Here is a 17,332-nt window from a genome sequence, read left to right as displayed (position 1 = left end):
ATGCTTAAGTGCAAAACGCACAGCAGACTTTGGAGACTTTAAGGACATAAAATAGGCCGGGTGCAGTGGCTCCCGCCTGTAATCCTAACACTTTGGAAGGCTGAGGCAGGAGGATCACTTGAGGCCAGAAGTTCAAGACCAGCCTGGGCAAAAAAGTGAAACCTCATCTCTACAAAAAATAAAAAAATTATCGGGACCTGGTGGCATGTGCCTTTAGTCCAGGCTATTTGGGAGACTGGGCAGGAGGATTCCTTGAGCCCAGGAGTTTCAGAATACGGTGAGCTGTGATCACACCACTGCACTCTAGCCTGGGTGACAAACTGTCTCTAAAAAAAAAAAAAAAAAGAATGTAAAAGATTTATTAATAAATTTTTCAGGCTGGGCACCATGGCTCACGCCTGTAATCCCAGCACTTTGGGAGGCCGAGGCAGGCAGATCACGAGGTCAGGAGATCGAGACCATCCTGGCTAACATGATGAAACCCCGTCTCTATTAAAAATACAAAAAACTTAGCCAGGCATGGTGGCGGGCACCTGTAGTCCCAGCTACTCGGGAGGCTGAGGCAGGAGAATGGCATGAACCTGGGAGGCGGAGCTTGCAGTGAGCCGAGATTGCACCATTGCACTCCAGCCTGGGCTACAGAGTGAGACTCCGTCTCAAAAAATAAAAAAAAAAAGAAATAATGTTTTCATATTGACTATATGCTGAAATAATAATATTTTGGATATATTATGCTAAAAATTATTAAAATTAATTTCACTTTTTTTTTTTGCTTACCAGAAAATTTAAAATTGTATCTATGTCTCCTGCAGTGTTTCTGTTGGACATGGCTGGTCTAGAGGACGGCGAGCAATTTTCTTGCAGGGCTTATTAACTGACCTTGCAATTCTTGAAGAATTCTTGAATTCTAAAACTATTCTGGATAACATTAGAACAGAACATAGCTTTTCCACGTGATTATTGGGAAGGACAATATGTTTTTTGATTTGTAGTTTGCAGTGTGATTTTTTAAATTAAGTTTCGTCACTTGGTTGTCATATGCCCCTGTGTGGGATGAAGTGTTTAGGCCAAGAGTGGCCAGAAGGCTTCCTGGAGAGATTGGCCAGGAGCTGGTTTGGATAGGTGGAGAAGAATCCCCCGGATTTGGTCAGATGGTCTATGCCAGGGCAGTGCCATCTGCAACCCACAGGCCAAAGCCAGCCTTCCACCTGTTTCGTACAGCCTATGAGCTAAGGATGGTTTTTATTTTATTTATTTTTTTTTTTGAGATGGAGTCTTGCTCTGTCGCCCAGGCTGGAGTGCAGTGGAGCGATCTAGGCTCACCACAACCTCTGCCCCCTGGGTTCAAGCGATTCTCCCGCTTGAGCCTCCCGAGTAGCTGGGATTACAGGCATGCACCACCACACCCGGCTAATTTTGTATTTTTAGTAGAGATGGAATTTCTCCATGTTGGTCAGGCTGGTGTCGAACTCCCGACCTCAGGTGATCCGCCCACCTAGGCCTCCCAAAGTGCCGAGATTACAGGCGTGAGCCACCGCGCCTGGCCGGTTTTTACGTTTTTTAAGGGGGTTGAAAAAATGGAAAGAATTCTTTTTGAGACGCGTGAAAAATGATCTAGAATTTAAGCTTGAGTGTCTGTCAGTAAAGCTTCACTGTCACAGTCACGCCCATCATTTACTGTCTGTGGCTGCTCCTGCACTCCAAGGGCCGAGTTGAGTGGTCACGACAGAGACTCTCCGGCCCAGAGAGTCCAAAGCATTTACTCTCTGGCCTTTTGCAGAACAAGTTTGCTGACCCCTGCACCAAGGGGTCGACTTTCTTCTGCAGCCTTCACTGGACATGTTGAGGGGGCCTAAAAAGGGGTGGGCTAGGGAGAGCTGAGTGGATGAGGGCCCTGGAGGTGGTTGAGATCAGGCAGAGGGCGTCTGTGGCTCAAGGCTGAGGAGGTGATCTGAGCTGGGTCCCCACCCCCAGAACTGGTGATTTTCACAAGTGATGTTGACGTCGGGATCTCTGAGATGGGGAGATGGGAGTGATGGATCTGTCAGAGGAAAGACATGGGAATGGGAAGGCCACTCCTGGGCTGGCTGGAACATCTTTGGAATATTGTGCTTGGGAAGTCAGCAGCCATGGAGACAATTGGAAATACACAAACAGGGCTGGGGGAGGCTGAAGCATGGAGGGGGTCAGAGGAGAGGAACCCAGAGAGGCAGAGAGCGCGGAGCCGCCTGGTCCTGGGACGGTGGCCATCACCACTGACATCTGCCCCCTGCCTCCTGCCAGGGTGGGAGCCAGTTCTGCTGAGCCAGTGGGGACCCCTCCACCCACCCACCCACCCTCTGTCCCAGAGCCTAGCCAAGCGCTGGAGGTGAAAGGGACTTGATTTAGGGACCACCCTCAGCCAGCTCTGGATCTTTGGAGAAATGTAAGAAATGCAGAAAGTTCAAAGAACAAGATCATATACCCGGAGACCCTCCACTAATAGATAATTTTTAACTTTTTTATTGTGGTAAAATCCATATAACATAAAACTTACCACTGTAACCATTTCTAAGTATCAGGTTCAGCGGCATTGAGTACGTTCATGTTATAGAGCCGCCGCCACTGTCCACCTCCAGGACGCTTTCATCCTCCTAAGCTGAAGCCCTGTCCCCCTTAAACACGACCTCCCCATTCCCCCCACCTCACCCCCTGGCACCCACCATTCCACTTCCTGTCTCTGTGAACCTAACTGCTCTAGGGACCTCACACGAGTAGAATCCTACAGTGCTTGTCTCTTGTGACTGATTTGTTTCACTTAGCGCAATGTTTTCGGGGTTCATCCGTGCCGTAGCAGGCGTCAGACTTTCTTTTCAAGGCCAAATAATATTCCATTATACTACATTTGGTTTATTCACTCCCAGTTGCTAATTCTTTTTTTTTTTTTTTTTTTTTTGAGATGGAGTCTCGCTCTGTCACCCAGGCTGGAGTGCAGTGGCGTGATCTCGGCTCACTGAAACCTCCACCTCCTGGATTTAAGCGATTCTCCTGCCTCAGCCTCCCATGTAGCTGGGACTACAGGCACATGCCACCACACCTGGCTAATTTTTGTATTTTTAGTAGAGGCGGGGTTTTGCTATGTTGACCAGGCTGATCTCGAACTCCTGACCTCAGGTGATCCGCCCGTCTCGGCCTCCCAAAGTGCTGGGATTACAGGTGTGAGCCACCGCTCCCAGTCAGAATTTCCTTTCTTTTAAGGCCAAATAATATTCCACTGTACCACATTTGGTTTATTCACTCCCAGTTGCTAATTCTTATCATGTTGGCTTCAAGTCTTTTCTTCCTTCAAAGAGGTGAAGGTGAAGCCCCTCTGTGGCTGTCGTCTCCCAGCCCCCCGACCTCTGCAGACTTTTGTGAAGCCGGCCTGCACGCAGCCCAGCTGTGGTCAGAGTCCTGGACATCCCCCATCAGTGATCAGGATGCAGCGTGGCTCTGTGCCTGTCTTTTATTTTTTTTATTTTTTTTATTTTTTTGAGACGGAGTCTCACTCTGTCGCCCAGGCTGGAGTGCAGTGACTCAATCCCAGCTCACTGCAACCTCCACCTCCCGGGTTCAAGCAATTCTCCTGCCTCAGCCTCCCGAGTAGCTGGGATTATAGGCTCGTGCCACCACACCCAGCTAACTTTTTTTTCTATTTTTAGTCAAGACGGGGTTTTGCCATGTTGGCCAGGCTGGTCTCGAACTCCTGACCTCAGGTGATCCACCTGCCTCGGCCCCCCAAAGTGCTTGGATTACAGGCATGAGTCATTGTGCCCAGCTGTGCCTGCCTCTTCACTGACATGGTCGTTCCTTGGCGTGGCTTGGTGTGTGTGTTTGTGAGCTCCATGTGTGTATAGAAGTCTAGTTGGTTCTCATCTGCTATCTAGAGGTTTGGTGGTTTCATTTTTGTTGGTAGAAACTGTCTGCAAAGCATTTGATTAGGTGTTTCCTTGGGTTCCTCCAGGCAGAGTCATAACATGTTTCAGGTCACAGCGCATTATATATACATTTCATACGTCCCAGGTCATCTTACCCACATGAATGTGTCCTCACGGGGCAGAAGTTCTCTGACCCAGTGCTGAGCCTACCTATGGCCAGGGTTCAAGGGCATTTTCTATTTTTTTTTCTTTTTTTCTTCTTATGCTGGTGTTGACCCACTAAATTGATTTCAGGATCTACGATAGGGCTGCAAATTGCAGTTTGAAGAACCACCCTCAGGTATTTCCTAAGGGAGGAATTTCAGGGGGCTTTGGGCCTTCTCAGTGGTGCCAGATTCTGCCATGTTGCTCCCGCATTGGAGGAGACAGGACTGGTGACAGCTCCCCTTTCCCTCATCCTCAGTATTTTTAGACTTAAAATTGCTTTTTGCTGGTCTATTGGGTGTTGAATTTTTGTTTGAAACTGAGAATCTCTTTACATATTTATCAGTTCTTTGGTTTTCCTCTTGTGTGGAGCACCCATTTTTTTCTGTTGAGATGTTGCTCCTTTTCACCATGAATTTATAGGAGTTCTTTATATATTCTGGATACTAATCCTTTGGTTTATAAATTTTCCTTCTTTCTTTTTTTTGAGACAGAGTCTCGCTCTGTTGCCCAGGCTGGAGTGCAGTGATGTGCTCTCAGCTCACTGCACCCTCTGCCTCTTGGGTTCAAGCGATTCACCTGCCTTAGCCTCCCGAGTAGCTGGGACTGTAGGCGCCCGCCACCGCACCTGGCTCATTTTTGTATTTTTGGTAGAGATGATGTTTCACCATGTTGGCCAAGCTGGTCTCGAACCCCTTACCTCAAGTGATCTGCCTGCCTCAGCCTCCCAGAGTACTGGGATTACAGGCGTGAACCAGTGCGCCTTGCCTGTTTATTTCTTTTTAATGAATTAGAAGGGCTCATTTGTGCTGATGCAGGTGGGAAACTGAGAAAAGAAAACTTTTTTTGTGAAAAAAAGTTTTTGTGGAGGTTTTTGTGTAATTGCTAAGGTGGGAACAGGGTTCCTGTAGCTTAGTGGTTCTCCTTGGGAGGGATTTTGCCCTCCAGGGCACATTTGGCAAAGCCTGGAGATGTTCTAGTTTTTATACTGGAAAGGGAGGTGCTGGTGGCATCCACAGGTTGAGCCGAGGGACGCTGCTCAGCTTCCTGCGATGGACGGGGTGGCCTGGCCGAGATGGAGAACGTGGCCTACCCTGTACAGAGCTGTGCACCAGCAGGACACACTCCTGTGGTTAACCAGAGCCCTCCGGGTGCCGAGGTGACACGTACTGCTGTGAGACAGGACGCAAGTCCACAACCTTGACCATCTCCTCTCTCTTCCTCCCCCAGGCAGGTCTTGACGAGCCCTGCCCGGGCCGACGCATGCGGAGGATGGAAACACTTGCCCGGCAATGTCTCTGGGCCGCCTCCTTCGCAGGGCCTCCTCCAAAGCCTCGGACCTCCTGACCCTCACCCCCGGTGGCAGCGGCAGCGGGTCCCCCTCTGTCCTGGATGGAGAGATCATCTACTCCAAGAACAATGTCTGCGTGCACCCGCCGGAGGGGCTGCAGGGGCTGGGGGAGCACCACCCAGGTGAGCCAGGGCAGGCGAGGCTCCAGGGTCGCACAGCCCAGGTTATTTTCCCAGCCAGGGCTCTAAAGGCCCTGGGCCACAGCACGTGAGAGTGCATTTGGTTCCTTTTCCAGAACGTGTAACTAACAGCAGCTGTCCTCCCAGAAGGAGGGTCTGGGGGGTGTTAAGTCTGGCTCATGGCAGGCTGGGTGAGTCCCTCAGCCCTGCTGCTTCCAAAGGGAGGGACAAAAGATGGGTTAGTGATCCCTCAGGCCTGCCTGGCCCCTTGTCATTCGTGTGAATGACTTGCAACAAATAAATGCATTGCTTTGTTCATCTGTGGCTTTATTTAATTTGCATAGCAACCTCATGGGAGTGGCCAGGGCCCCAGCAGGCCTCTTAGGTGGGTAAGGACGCTGGTGTTCAGAGAGGCTGAGCGACTCTCGGCTGCACAGTGCCAGTGTGTGGTGGAGGTGGGGCTGCAGGGCAGTCTCTGGACTCTCTCTTCTCATTTCTTCCTGTTGCCGTCCCCTTCCCTGGCTGCTAAAAGGATGTTTCAGGGCCCCAGTGTCCTGCAGCCTGGCTGTGGCCTGCACCGGCACACCCTAACATTTGCTTGGCTCGGGCAAGAGTACAGACGGAAGTCCCAGACAAGATGGCAAAATAGTAAAGTTGTCATCTGGGCGAGGTGGTTCACACCTATAATCCCAGCACTTTGGGAGGCTGAGGTGGGAGGATTGCTTGAACCCAGGAGTTTGAGACCAGCCTGGGCAACAGAGTTAGATTTCATCTCTATTAAAAAAAAAAAAAGTTATAAATTACAGTGAGATCTGGGCACTTTATGCAGATTATGTTTCAATCGAATACTGAATAAATAAATTTTTAAACAAGACAAAAGTTTAAATTATGCCAATGAAACATTTAAAGAGAGTGTTCTGTCCCCCTGCCTTGATAAGTGTATCTTTATAGCCACTGGCTGGTTGGCTGCGGCTGTGTGGGCAGGGGCTTCCCTGGAGTGCCCTAGAAAGGGGTGCAGGTTCTGGGCGATGCGGCCCCTCGACCCGGAGGTTGCCTGGCCTGAGGGTGTTCTAGAGAGAGAGACCAGGGAGTAGCCACCTCGGACCCTCTTGCCGATCTCAAAGGATGTGGAAACACTTCTCAGCCTCAGGCTCATGTTATCCTAATGCCCAGCTGGCTGACATTCCCCAAATTTCCCAGCCTGTTTTGGCAACAGGAGCAGTGCTTGGGAGATTCTAGGGGTCTGAGTTGTGGAGGCCTGGAGAGTGGGTGGGGGAGGCCCAGGAATCAGAATATCCCGAAACTGCGTGGTGCTGGGTTAGGAAATGCCACCTCCCCCCAGAACTGAGCACCCACCCACTTGCTCTGGCCCAGGAGAAATCCCTCCTCCCGTGTCACCAGCAACCCCGTGTGTGACATCAATGCTCATCTGCAAAGGTGGCCCCTTCCTCCAACAATCTGCATTAAAAAAATGCCCTGAGTGCCACTGATGATTGGAAAAGGCCCAAATACCACCCAGCTTGGATGCATTTTTTTTTTTTTTTTTTTTTTTTTTTGAGACGGAGTCTCGCTCTGTCACCCAGGCTGGAGTGCAGTGGTGCAATCTCGGCTCACTGCAAGCTCCGTCTCCTGGGTTCACGCCATTCTCCTGCCTCAGCCTCCCAAGTAGCTGGGACTACAGGCGCCTGCCATCACGCCCGGCTAATTTTTTGTACATTTAGTAGAGACGGGGTTTCACCATGTTAGCCACGATGGTCTCGATCTCCTGACCTCGTGATCCACCCGCCTCGGCCTCCCAAAGTGCTGGGATTACAGGCGTGAGCCATCGCGCCTGGCTGTATGAATTCTTTTTGTGAAACAGAATGAAGTCTCCAGCCTCCATCCCTCCTTACAGTGCTGTAAAGCCATGAAGCTGGGCACCTGGGCCGCTGGGCTCACACAGACAGGGAGGCTGCAGGCAGGTGAGCCCTGGGGCCAGGGTCAGGGCTCTGAACACAGGGAGAGCCCCTGGTATACTTGGAAAGGTGCATGGCAAGCCTGACTTCGTGGCTCATCGCCTGTGATCCTAGCACTTTGGGAGGCTGAGGTGGGAGGTTCGCTTGAGCTCAGGAGTTTGAGACTAGCCTGGGCAACATAGTGAAACCTTATTTCTACCAAAAAAAAAAAAAAAAATTAGCTGGGTGTGGTGGTGTGCACCTGTAGTCCCAGCTACTCGGGAGCTGAGGTGGGAGGATTGCTTGAGCCTAGGAGGTGGGGGTTGCAGTAAGCTGAGATTGTCCCACTGCACTCCAGCTTGAGACACAGAGCGAGACCCTGTCTCAAAGAAAAAAGAAACAAACCCAAAAACCAAAAAGAAAGGCGCATGGCAGGCCGGTGCTTGGGGACCAGTGCCCCCTGGATCTGCTGGAAGTGTGTGTTCTTAAAAAACACGCATAGCTGGAATTCATTTCAAGCTCCACAGTTTCCCTCTAGTGTTTTTGCTCAGGGCCAGGCTGTATCTGAGGCCGGACTGGCACTTTACTAAAGGGCAGTGGCCTCTCCGAGCAGCTCGCCAAAGGTACCGCAAGGGCCTCATCCACAGCCTCCTGGCCTCTAACGCGCCATCCCCCTGGCTCCTCACAGGTTACCTGTGCTTGTACATGGAGAAGGATGAGATGCTGGGAGCCACCCTCATCCTGGCATGGGTCCCCAACTCTCGCATCCAGAGGCAGGACGAGGAGGCCCTGCGCTACATCACACCCGAGAGCTCCCCCGTTCGCAAGGCACCCCGCCCTCGGGGCCGGCGCACCCGGAGCTCAGGAGCCTCCCACCAGCCCTCCCCGACGGAGCTGCGGCCTACCCTGACCCCCAAAGATGAGGACATCCTGGTGGTGGCCCAGAGTGTTCCAGACCGCATGCTCGCCAGCCCTGCGCCAGAGGATGAGGAGAAGCTGGCGCAGGGCTTGGGGGTGGATGGTGCCCAGCCAGCCTCGCAGCCTGCTTGCAGCCCCTCCGGGATCTTGTCGACGGTCAGTCCGCAGGATGTCACCGAGGAGGGGCGGGAGCCGCGGCCCGAGGCCGGGGAGGAGGATGGCTCCTTGGAACTGTCAGCCGAGGGCGTGAGCAGAGACAGCTCCTTTGACTCAGACTCAGACACCTTCTCCTCGCCCTTCTGCCTCTCGCCCATCAGTGCGGCGCTGGCTGAGAGCCGCGGCTCCGTGTTTCTGGAAAGCGACAGCAGGTGAGTTCCTGGTTCTGGGCGTGGGCTCTCGGGAGGCCCCCAAGGCCTGACCTGGGCAGGAAGCACTCACCTGCGTCACCTGTGATGCCAGGTGAGCGCTGGAGGCATCTGCCCGACCTGCCCGCGGCTGTGGCCGTGGCTGTGGCAGGAGCCCCTCCCCGAGGCAAGGGCTTCAGCAGGGAGTCCCCACTTTACACCCCACTGAGAGGACTGTGAAGGGTGCGTCGGGGTGTCCACATTCTTCTCTCTCCTTGAGACTCACTAGGACTAAACAGGCCCTACCAGGTCTGATGGGTCCATGACCAGGGCTAAGCCCCCGGAAGTCCTGGTCCCTTCTGTTCCCATCACCGGAGGGGCAGGAGATTTTCAGTCCCCAAGCGAGTGCCCAAGAGGCCCGGGTGGCATCATTAGGCTCACACACAGGGCTGGCCTAAGCCCAGATGTGCTGGTCTCCAGCTCCCCGCTCTGCCCTGCAGCCCACTGGGCACGTGACCTGGCCCCCTGTGGTCCCCGGAGGCTTTAGCCTCCCTCTTTCTCATAGCTGTGGAGGATGGATGTAGTCCCGGGGCAGTGTTGACCATATTCACCCGACTTGGCAGCCGCTATGCACCCTGGGGAGTCCAGCCAGAGTATCTGGACTCCTTGCTGGCCACACTTGCAGGAGCTAGAGTTGGACCCGTGCTCTGCGGTGGGTTCCCTGGGCCTTGGAACCCAAAGAGACCTTCCTGAGTGGGGAGGGTTGCATGGTGCCACGAGGGCCCTCATGGCCTTGGGATGAGTGCCCGTGTGGTCGCATAAGCCCGGAGCCCCAGAGCCAGCACAGGGGGGCCTGCATCCCACTTCCACAGCCCCTTCCTATGCCCTGGCTGTGGTCCTAAAGCTCATTAGATTTCTAGGCAAATAATGGTGGTGACCACAGACAACAGTAAGAGCCGACATCAGTCAGCGAGCAGGTCATTAACTGTTGAGCTCGTGGTGTGAGCCAGGCGCATGCTGGACGTGGGTGGTCTGGGTCTCGCCTGGGCGCTGGACACCGTGGGCTATGGATGGTACATGTGTGCTTTCCACAGCCCCACGCCCCGTGAGGTGGGCCCTCCTATTATCCCCTGCTATCGAAGGGGAAAGGGCGGCTCGGAGAAGGTCAGCAACTTGCCAGGGGTCTCCCAGCCAGTGCCCGGGCCAAGCTGGGATGTGAACCCAGCTGGGTCTGCCCCAGGGCTGCAGCATAAAAGGTCACCCCAGGCCGATTAAGCTGGGGAGTGGTGGGGCATGAAGTAAGGACACAGGCTTTGCTGGCCTCAGCAGGGGTGACTGTGGGACGGGTTCTTCCCTGATTTTATCCCTCTAATAAGATGCAGTCCATTAGAGCCCCAGGGTGAACCGATAACATTCATCTCAGTTATTGGAGAGTGCAGATAAAAGGAAGCCGTGAGCCGTAACTGAGGACTCCAGGTGCCAGGAGGCTTGCTGAGCTGGGTGGCGTCAGGCGCCAGGGAACCCGAGGAGGTGTGGGGGAGGTGGGGACCGAACTCTGGTCCTGGCCTGGGTCCCGCAGGCCGGACTCAGTCAGAGCTCCCCCTGGTGGTGCCAGGCCAACAGTGCAGCAGAACCTGCAGGCGTCCCCGTGTCCCGGCGTCCCCGTGTCCCTGCATCCCCCGGGCCCAGGCGAGGGGAAGGTCCCAGTTGTGTCCCAGAGAGGTGGTGGGGTTGGCCCCCGGTCTTGGGGCTGAGGATTCTGTGGCAGAACCACAACCAGAAGCTGGCCGGTCAGCTCTCTGTCCCGCAGCCCCATCTCGTAGGGAGCTCAAGTTTAGGAGTTAGGGAGTTGAGTGCCGGTTGAGTCCTGGCACCACTGGTTAGTGTGAACCTGGGAAATTCTTTCTCTTCTTGGAGCCTCGGTTTCCCTGTTTGTAAGATGAGGCTGGTAATATCCACTTTCTGGGGGTATTGTGAGAATGCACCCCGGTTCGCTTTTCCCCGCCCTTCGCCTTGCTGGTTCTTCAGCCTGGCTGCATGTGGGGGTTCCTGGGGGAGCCTTATACGCTGATGCCCAGGTCCCTCCAGGTTCTTCTAGAGCAGTGATTCTCACCCGGGGCCGAGTCTGTGCCCAGGGGGTGTATGGCAATGCCAGGAGACACTTTTTTTTTTTTTAATCACAACTGAGGGTGGGGACGTATTGGCATCAGTGGGCAGCGGACAGGGGTGCTGTGCACTCATTCTGGAAGCCAGGCTGCCCCTCTGCCTGGGACCCGCCGGGGGCCACCCATCATTTTCAGGATGAAGCGCCATCTCCTTCACTCGGGGTCCAAGGCCCGTCACCATCTGGCCCTGCTGAGCGATGCTGCCTGCCTCCCCGCCCCCCACTGTGCACACCTCCAAGTTCGTCGTCCTCTCTGCCTCTAGATCTTGTGGGGCTCTCTCTGCCTCATGCCTTTGGCTAGGGATCCCCTCTACCTAGGCTTCCTCCTTCCCCTCTCTCCTAACCGGCCAGCTTGTATGTTTGAGACTCAGCTCCTGGGGCGAGGCACCTTCATGTCAGCTTTTGGCGGAGGCTTCTCTATTCCCCCGAACCCTGGGCTGAGGAGGGCACTCCCCATGGCCCCCTTCTCTGCTCTGACACTCGAGTCCCCACTGAGACACCCTGTCCGCCTGTCCGTCCCCAGCTGCTGGGAGGCAGATGGTGGTGAAGGAGTAAATTTTGGGGTCCGACAGATCTGTTTCCGGTCCTGGCATCATCCTGAGTTATGTGTGATCTTGTGGCCGTTACCTCCCACGTCCAAAATGCAGATGCATCACGGGTGTGAAATGCGGCCAAGAACCCCCTTGTAGGGCAGAGTCGGCGTGAGGGTTGAGCACCAGCCTGGGGTATGGGGTCAGCGAGCCTGGCCTGGGACTCGTCCCCACCCGGAGACCGTGCTGGGGGGTGCTTACCACAGCCCGGCCCTGCTCCTGATGAAGGCTCAGAAAATGCCTCTTGGCCACATGGCCGTCGGTGTGGCTTGCACCTCAGGCCTGTGTCAGCCCGGTCCAGGGGAGGCTCGCTGAACGTGGCGATTGCAGCTTTGTGCTGGGACGAGGTGGATGTGGATGGGACTCTCCCCACACCCCCAGAAGCGTGTGCTTCAGTGCAAGGCTGGAGTGAAAACAGCCTGTCTCCAAGACAGACTGCTGAGAGCTTTCTTTTTATTTTTAAAAAGTAGATACGGAGGCCGGGCACTGTGACTCACGCCTGTAATCCCAGCACTTTGGGAGGCCAAGGTGGGTGGATTGCTTGAGCCTAGGAGTTCAAGACCAGCCTGGGGAAAATGGCAAAACCTCATCTCTATAAAAAATACATAAAAATTAGCTGGGCATAGTGGTGCCTGCCTATGGTCCCAGCTGCTCAGGAGGCTGAGGCAGGAGGATGGCTTGAGCCTGGGAGGTGGAGGCTGCAGTGAGCTGTGATCATGCCACTGCACTCCAGCCTGGGTGACAGAGAGATACCCTGTCTGGAAAAGAAAAAAAAAAAAGAAAGAAAGAAAGAAAAAGAAAAGCAGACATGGATTCTGAAAGGGGCTGGGCGAGCTCTGGAATCTGCATTTCCCTGGTCTTTCCTTGCTCCTATGCACTTCTGGCCCCCACCACATGGTAGACCCAGGAAGCAGAGGTGGTGCTCCTTGCCCCATCCCCATCCCCCGGGGCCTTCGTATGATGGGACTGGAGATCCTTGGCTAAGGTGGTTAATTGTCCTAGACGCTGTAGAGCAGGCGTCCCCAGCCTGGCTGCCCGTGAGAATGCCCTGGGCAGCTTTAAAAATCCTGATGCCCAGGCTGCACCCAGACCAATTAAACTAGGATCGCTGGGGTGGGGCCCAGGCATGGGAATGTTTTGAACTTCCTGGGGGTTTCTGAAGTGCACGTAGCGTTGAGAACCCCTGCTGTGAAGGGGCTGAGAGAGAGAGAGAGAGAGAGAGAGAGAAAGAGAGAGAGAGAGAGCGAGAGAGAGAGAGAGAGCGAGAGAGAGCGCGAGAGAGCGAGAGCGCTCCTGGTGCTCTGGGGTGGGGAGGGGTGTCAGGGCCGAGGACCCCAGATGACTGGCCATCCCGCCAGGCAGGGGTGTTGGTGAGGACTCGGGTGCACCCATCGCCACTCTGAGCGGTGGAGCATCTATTGATAATTAACCCGGAGTTGAGTCCCCCCGGAGGGCAGAGCAGGTAGGCTGGCTCGAGGGTCCCCTCTAGTGGTGGATCTGAAGAACTGCATGTGCAGGCTGCGTGTCTGGCTGGGATTGGCCAGGAGGGACAACCCCCCCACCCCACCCCGGGGGCCTAGGGTCCCCCAGGTATATGGTTATTTGGCAAGTAGTTCACAGAAGAGCTTAGGGGTTAGAAATGGCAGTGTCCCCCGGGCTGCCCACATTCGTGTGCTACCTGTAGAGTATGGCCAGGTGGGGTCTGCATGCTGGAAGGTGAGCCCACCTACTAAACCCAGAGGTCTCCTTTGGAAGCCCCAGGCCCCAGGCCCCAGTCCAGCGACGGCCTGGAAATCCTTGACCAAGTGAGTATTCGAGGCTGACTTGGGGGATGGGGTGATACGGAGAGCTGCTGTCGCCAATGCGTCGTCCTGCCTCCCCGCCCTGAGACCCCAAGACCCTGAGCTTCCCCGAGCCGGGGGTGAGCCCTGGGCTATCTTGGTCCTGTGCCCTCCTCAGTGTCAGAAAGCAAGGCTCTCGGGTGTGCTGGGGAGGGTGACCACCAAGCGCGACTGGTCATCCTGCCCTTGGTTTCTGTGCTGGAAGCTACCGTCCAGCCTAAAAGGCCAGTTGGGTGAGGGTGTGGAATAACGGGGCGCCATGGGGCTGGCACCGTGTCCACTGACCCTGCCCTGGGGATGTGCATTGGTGACCTGGATAAAGAACTGAAACAAGCCTGGGCAACATAGCGAGACCCCGTCTCTACCAAAAAGAAAAAAAAATTAGCTGGGTATGGTGGTGCACACCTTTAATCCAAGCTGCTACTCCGGAGGCTGAGGCAGGAGGACTGCTTGAGCCTGGGAGGTGGAGGCTGCAGTGAGCCATGATCGCACCAGTGCACTCAAGCCTGGGTGACAGAGTGAGACCTTGTCAAAAACAACAACAACAACAACAACAAAAACAAAAACAACAAAAACACCAGATTCTGCTCCATAAGTGAAAATGTCTCCTCTGGACCTCATCCTAAGAAAGAATCCAAATTACAGATAGAAAGGCCAAAGTGGCCGGCACGTGGCTTAAGCCTGTAATTCCAGCGCTTTGGGAGGCTAAGGTGGGCAGATCACTTGAGGTTGGCAGTTGGAGGCCAGCGTGGTCAACACCGTAAAACCCCATCTCAACTAAAAATACAAAAATTAGTTCAGCATGGTGGCACATGCCTGTAATCCCAGCTACTTGGGAAGCTCAGGCACGAGAATCGCTTGAACTTGGGAGGCAGAGGTTGCAGTGAGCCGAGATGGTGCCCCTGCACTCCAGCCTGGGTGACAGAGCTAGACCTTGTCTCAAAAGAAAATAAAAGTAGAAAGACAAACGCTTCTGCATGAAGATGTTCATCGTGGTATTCCTTACAGTGGGGAAAAAGGAGCAGAACATAAGAATCCAACGGCAGAGGAGGTGGACCGACTAAGGTCCCTCTCAGGTCCCTCTGTTGGATCAGGGAGTTTCCAAACCTGGGCTCACGAGCCCCTGAGATCTTACCCCACTTTTTTTTGTATGAGGAGGAGGCACCATCTGACTTCCCAGAAGGTCTGTGACCCGTAAAACGTTCAGAAGCTCGGTGCTGCCAGATAGGAGAAGATGTGGTATTGACAAGGACTGTCAAATGGTCCATGCAGTGTTGCAGTGTGGAAATTTACAGTGAATCAGACGCAAAGCAGGAAACGGGTTATGATTCTGCACGTTGCAGTTAAACTCTGTGAAGAGGCCTGAGGTGCGGATGAGGCTCTCAGGGCAGGGCTGCCCTGGCAGAGCTTCTGCCAGGGCAGACAGAACCCAGGTCTGCGCTGTCCCGCACTGCGGCCACTGGCTTCATGCAGCTCTTGAACCCTTAAAATGGCGCAAGTGCAACTGAATTTTTAATTTTACATAATACGGATTAATAAAATTGTTTTTAATTTTAAAATGTTTTTAAGTTTCGTTTTTAGAGACAGAGTCTCACCATATTGCTCAGGCCGGCATACGGTGGCGGCAGCACAATCACAGCTCACTGCAGCCTCCACCTCCCGGGCTCGAGCGATCCTCCCACCTCAGCCTCTCAAGTAGCTGGGATTGCAGACATGCACCACCATGCCCCGTTCATTTATTTTATTTTTTAGAGACAGACTCTTGCTATGTTGCCTAGGCTGGTCTCAAACTCCTAGGCTCAAGTGACCCTCCTGCCTGGACCTCCCAAAGTGCTGGGATTACAGGCATGAGCCGCATGCCCGGCCTTGATGAATATAAATGTGAATAGCGCCTGTGGTCAGTGGCCACGGCAGTGGATGGCAGAGGTTGAGAGGAAGGTGTACCCATGTGTTAGCCTAGTGTGGTTATGAGCACTTTTTTTTTTTTTTTACTTTTCTGTTTTCAAAAATGTTATTCTGTGATTATATTAAGCTTAGAATGAAAACCAATGTATAAAAATAGACAGAAGGGGAGAACCTGCACATTTGGGGGCGCTAAGCATCTCCCACTGCGCTGCACGCTGCTAACTAGTGAAGAGGCCTCCAGGGCGAGCTGGTCACTGAGGTCCTTCCAGTGACACCAGTGCCGCCGGCCTGCCACCTTGGGTCCCGTGCCGCTAGCGGGGCCTCCCCCTGGGAAAGTGAGTGTTTCGTTCTCTCTCTCCCTGGGTCCTCTTGTCATTCCCGGCATGCGTTCCCGGGGTGGCCAGCCTAGGCAAGATGGCGTTTGGGTGTTGGGATGGGCTGGGTGGCCTGGCCTTAGAGTTTGGCCACTTGTTACTGTGGTTTCTGTCATGCAGTTCCTGCCAGGTCAGACTCAGTCCAAGCGGGTTGGCGCGGCCACAGGTGGGCAAGGGCCAGGAGCAATGTGCTGCCCACCTAGGGGTGCTGCCGGGACCCCCTGCCCTCCCACTTTCCTCTTGCCCTTTCCTGCACACACACTGGGCGCTTCACCCCAAGCATAGCCTCTTCCCACCTTGCTGCCTGCAGCTGGAATGTTCTCTCTCCTGCTGAATCCCCAGCCCACCTGCAGGCGGAAGAGACTTTCTTCTCTGTGACCCCTGCTGGGACCTGAGCTTTCTCTCTGGAGAGCTCCTATCAAGGACGCGTGGTGTTCCCTACGTGCGCCACCGTTCCCGGGTGCTTCCTCACAGGGTCCTCCCAGTGCCTGGGCCAGCGCCGTCAGCAGAGCGTCCTGCAGTGCACGCAGTCCTGTGCCTGTGCCCCACTGTGTGTGGCCACCACGCCCTAGAAATGCAGCAGATGTAGCCAAGCAACTGGACTTTGGTCTTTCTTTATCTTCAATGAATGTGAAGTTTGGTGGTCACAGCGGGAGGCCTCCATGCCTGACAGCACAGGTTTGCACGGAATGTTCCTGGGAGGATGGAAGGTGGACCCTAGAAACGTAGCGACCCTCCCAGCAGGACAGGCCCAAAAAACTCTCTGTCCAAAGTAATGGGGGAAAGATGAGATGATAAGACAAGGCCCCTCTACTCCCTCAGGGTGGCCCCTGTCATGGGGGCGATGGCACAAGGGTTCACCTGGAGCTGGCCAGTGCTTGGACAGCAGACCCCATGGGGTGGCTGCTCCCCACCTCACATGGCTTCCCTGGCAGGTGCCAGCCCACCCCGCAGGGCATGCGAGGCAGTAATAAACGGCATCTAAGTGCTTTCTGCCTTTAGGAGGAAAAGGCTCCCTGTCGACCGAGTATCAGCGGCAGTGGCTGAATTATTAACGGCGTTATCGTTCATCGTTGGTGTAATGGCCCCTGTCCTCCCACACGGCACAGAGGACAGAAATGAGGCTCTCGGGGAAGAGTCCAGTCTCTGAGAATGAGCTAGAGCCAGTGCGCTCGGTGGGCCAGGACCCAGTGCTGGGAAGCATCGTTGAAGGAGCTCCCACGGAAGACCCTGGGGGTGTCGCCCTGGCCTCACAAAGCTCTGCTCGCTCCGGATCCCTTCTGCGTTTCCTGCCGCTCCTTTTCTGCCCAACCCTCCAGGCAAGCCCGAGGAGGATTAGAAACTCCTGGAGGTAGGCGAAGAAGTGAGCGGTGGCACACGAATCAGGACGCGCTTTGCCCTTCCCGTCTTTGTTCCGGGGCGCAGCAGCTGCCCAGCAAATCAGAGCCCGGAGCAGGAGACAGGGGGACACAAAGCAGGGGACGAGGAAGGGAGCAGGAGGCGGGGGGTGGAGGGAAGGGCATGTGAGAGGGTCCAGGGCAGGAGACAGCAGGGAAGGGGGCAAGGGGTGAGCGGGGAGGGTGGGCCGTGCGTGTCTTAGGGGCCACTCCAGCAGCAGCAGGGACCAGGGGCAGGTGCAGCACAGATGTCCAGGAGCTGCCGCCACCCAGGGGAGGGACAACTGGGTCCCAG

At 54.7% G+C, this 17,332-nt stretch overlaps 1 protein-coding gene and 1 long non-coding RNA gene across 10 annotated transcripts in view; both read left to right on the top strand.

The window, feature by feature from the left end:
• The window catches only part of TBC1D16 (TBC1 domain family member 16), a 100,938-nt gene that overhangs the window by 16,963 nt on the left and 66,643 nt on the right, over positions 1–17,332 (top strand). For 7 of the 9 annotated variants that reach the window (XM_063599445.1, XM_063599443.1, XM_034943039.3 and 4 more), the window contains exons 2-3: positions 5,331–5,573; positions 8,193–8,790. In XM_063599445.1, the coding sequence (XP_063455515.1) occupies positions 5,393–5,573; positions 8,193–8,790 (779 nt within the window). In that variant the 5' untranslated portion in view covers positions 5,331–5,392. The remainder of the gene's footprint in view (positions 1–5,330; positions 5,574–8,192; positions 8,791–17,332) is intronic. The other 2 variants (XM_055102210.2, XM_034943038.3) reach the window with 1 other exon arrangement.
• The window catches only part of LOC129394507 (uncharacterized), a 31,464-nt gene continuing 22,942 nt past the window's right edge, over positions 8,811–17,332 (top strand). The window contains exons 1-2 of the long non-coding RNA XR_010110731.1: positions 8,811–16,318; positions 16,643–16,991. This is a non-coding gene — a long non-coding RNA (uncharacterized LOC129394507). The remainder of the gene's footprint in view (positions 16,319–16,642; positions 16,992–17,332) is intronic.

This window comes from Pan paniscus, chromosome 19, assembly GCF_029289425.2.
Source record: "Pan paniscus chromosome 19, NHGRI_mPanPan1-v2.0_pri, whole genome shotgun sequence".
Classification (NCBI taxonomy): Eukaryota; Metazoa; Chordata; class Mammalia; order Primates; family Hominidae; genus Pan; species Pan paniscus.
The sequence above is the reverse complement of the archived record's forward strand: the minus strand, read 5'-3'. Positions and strand labels throughout refer to the sequence as shown.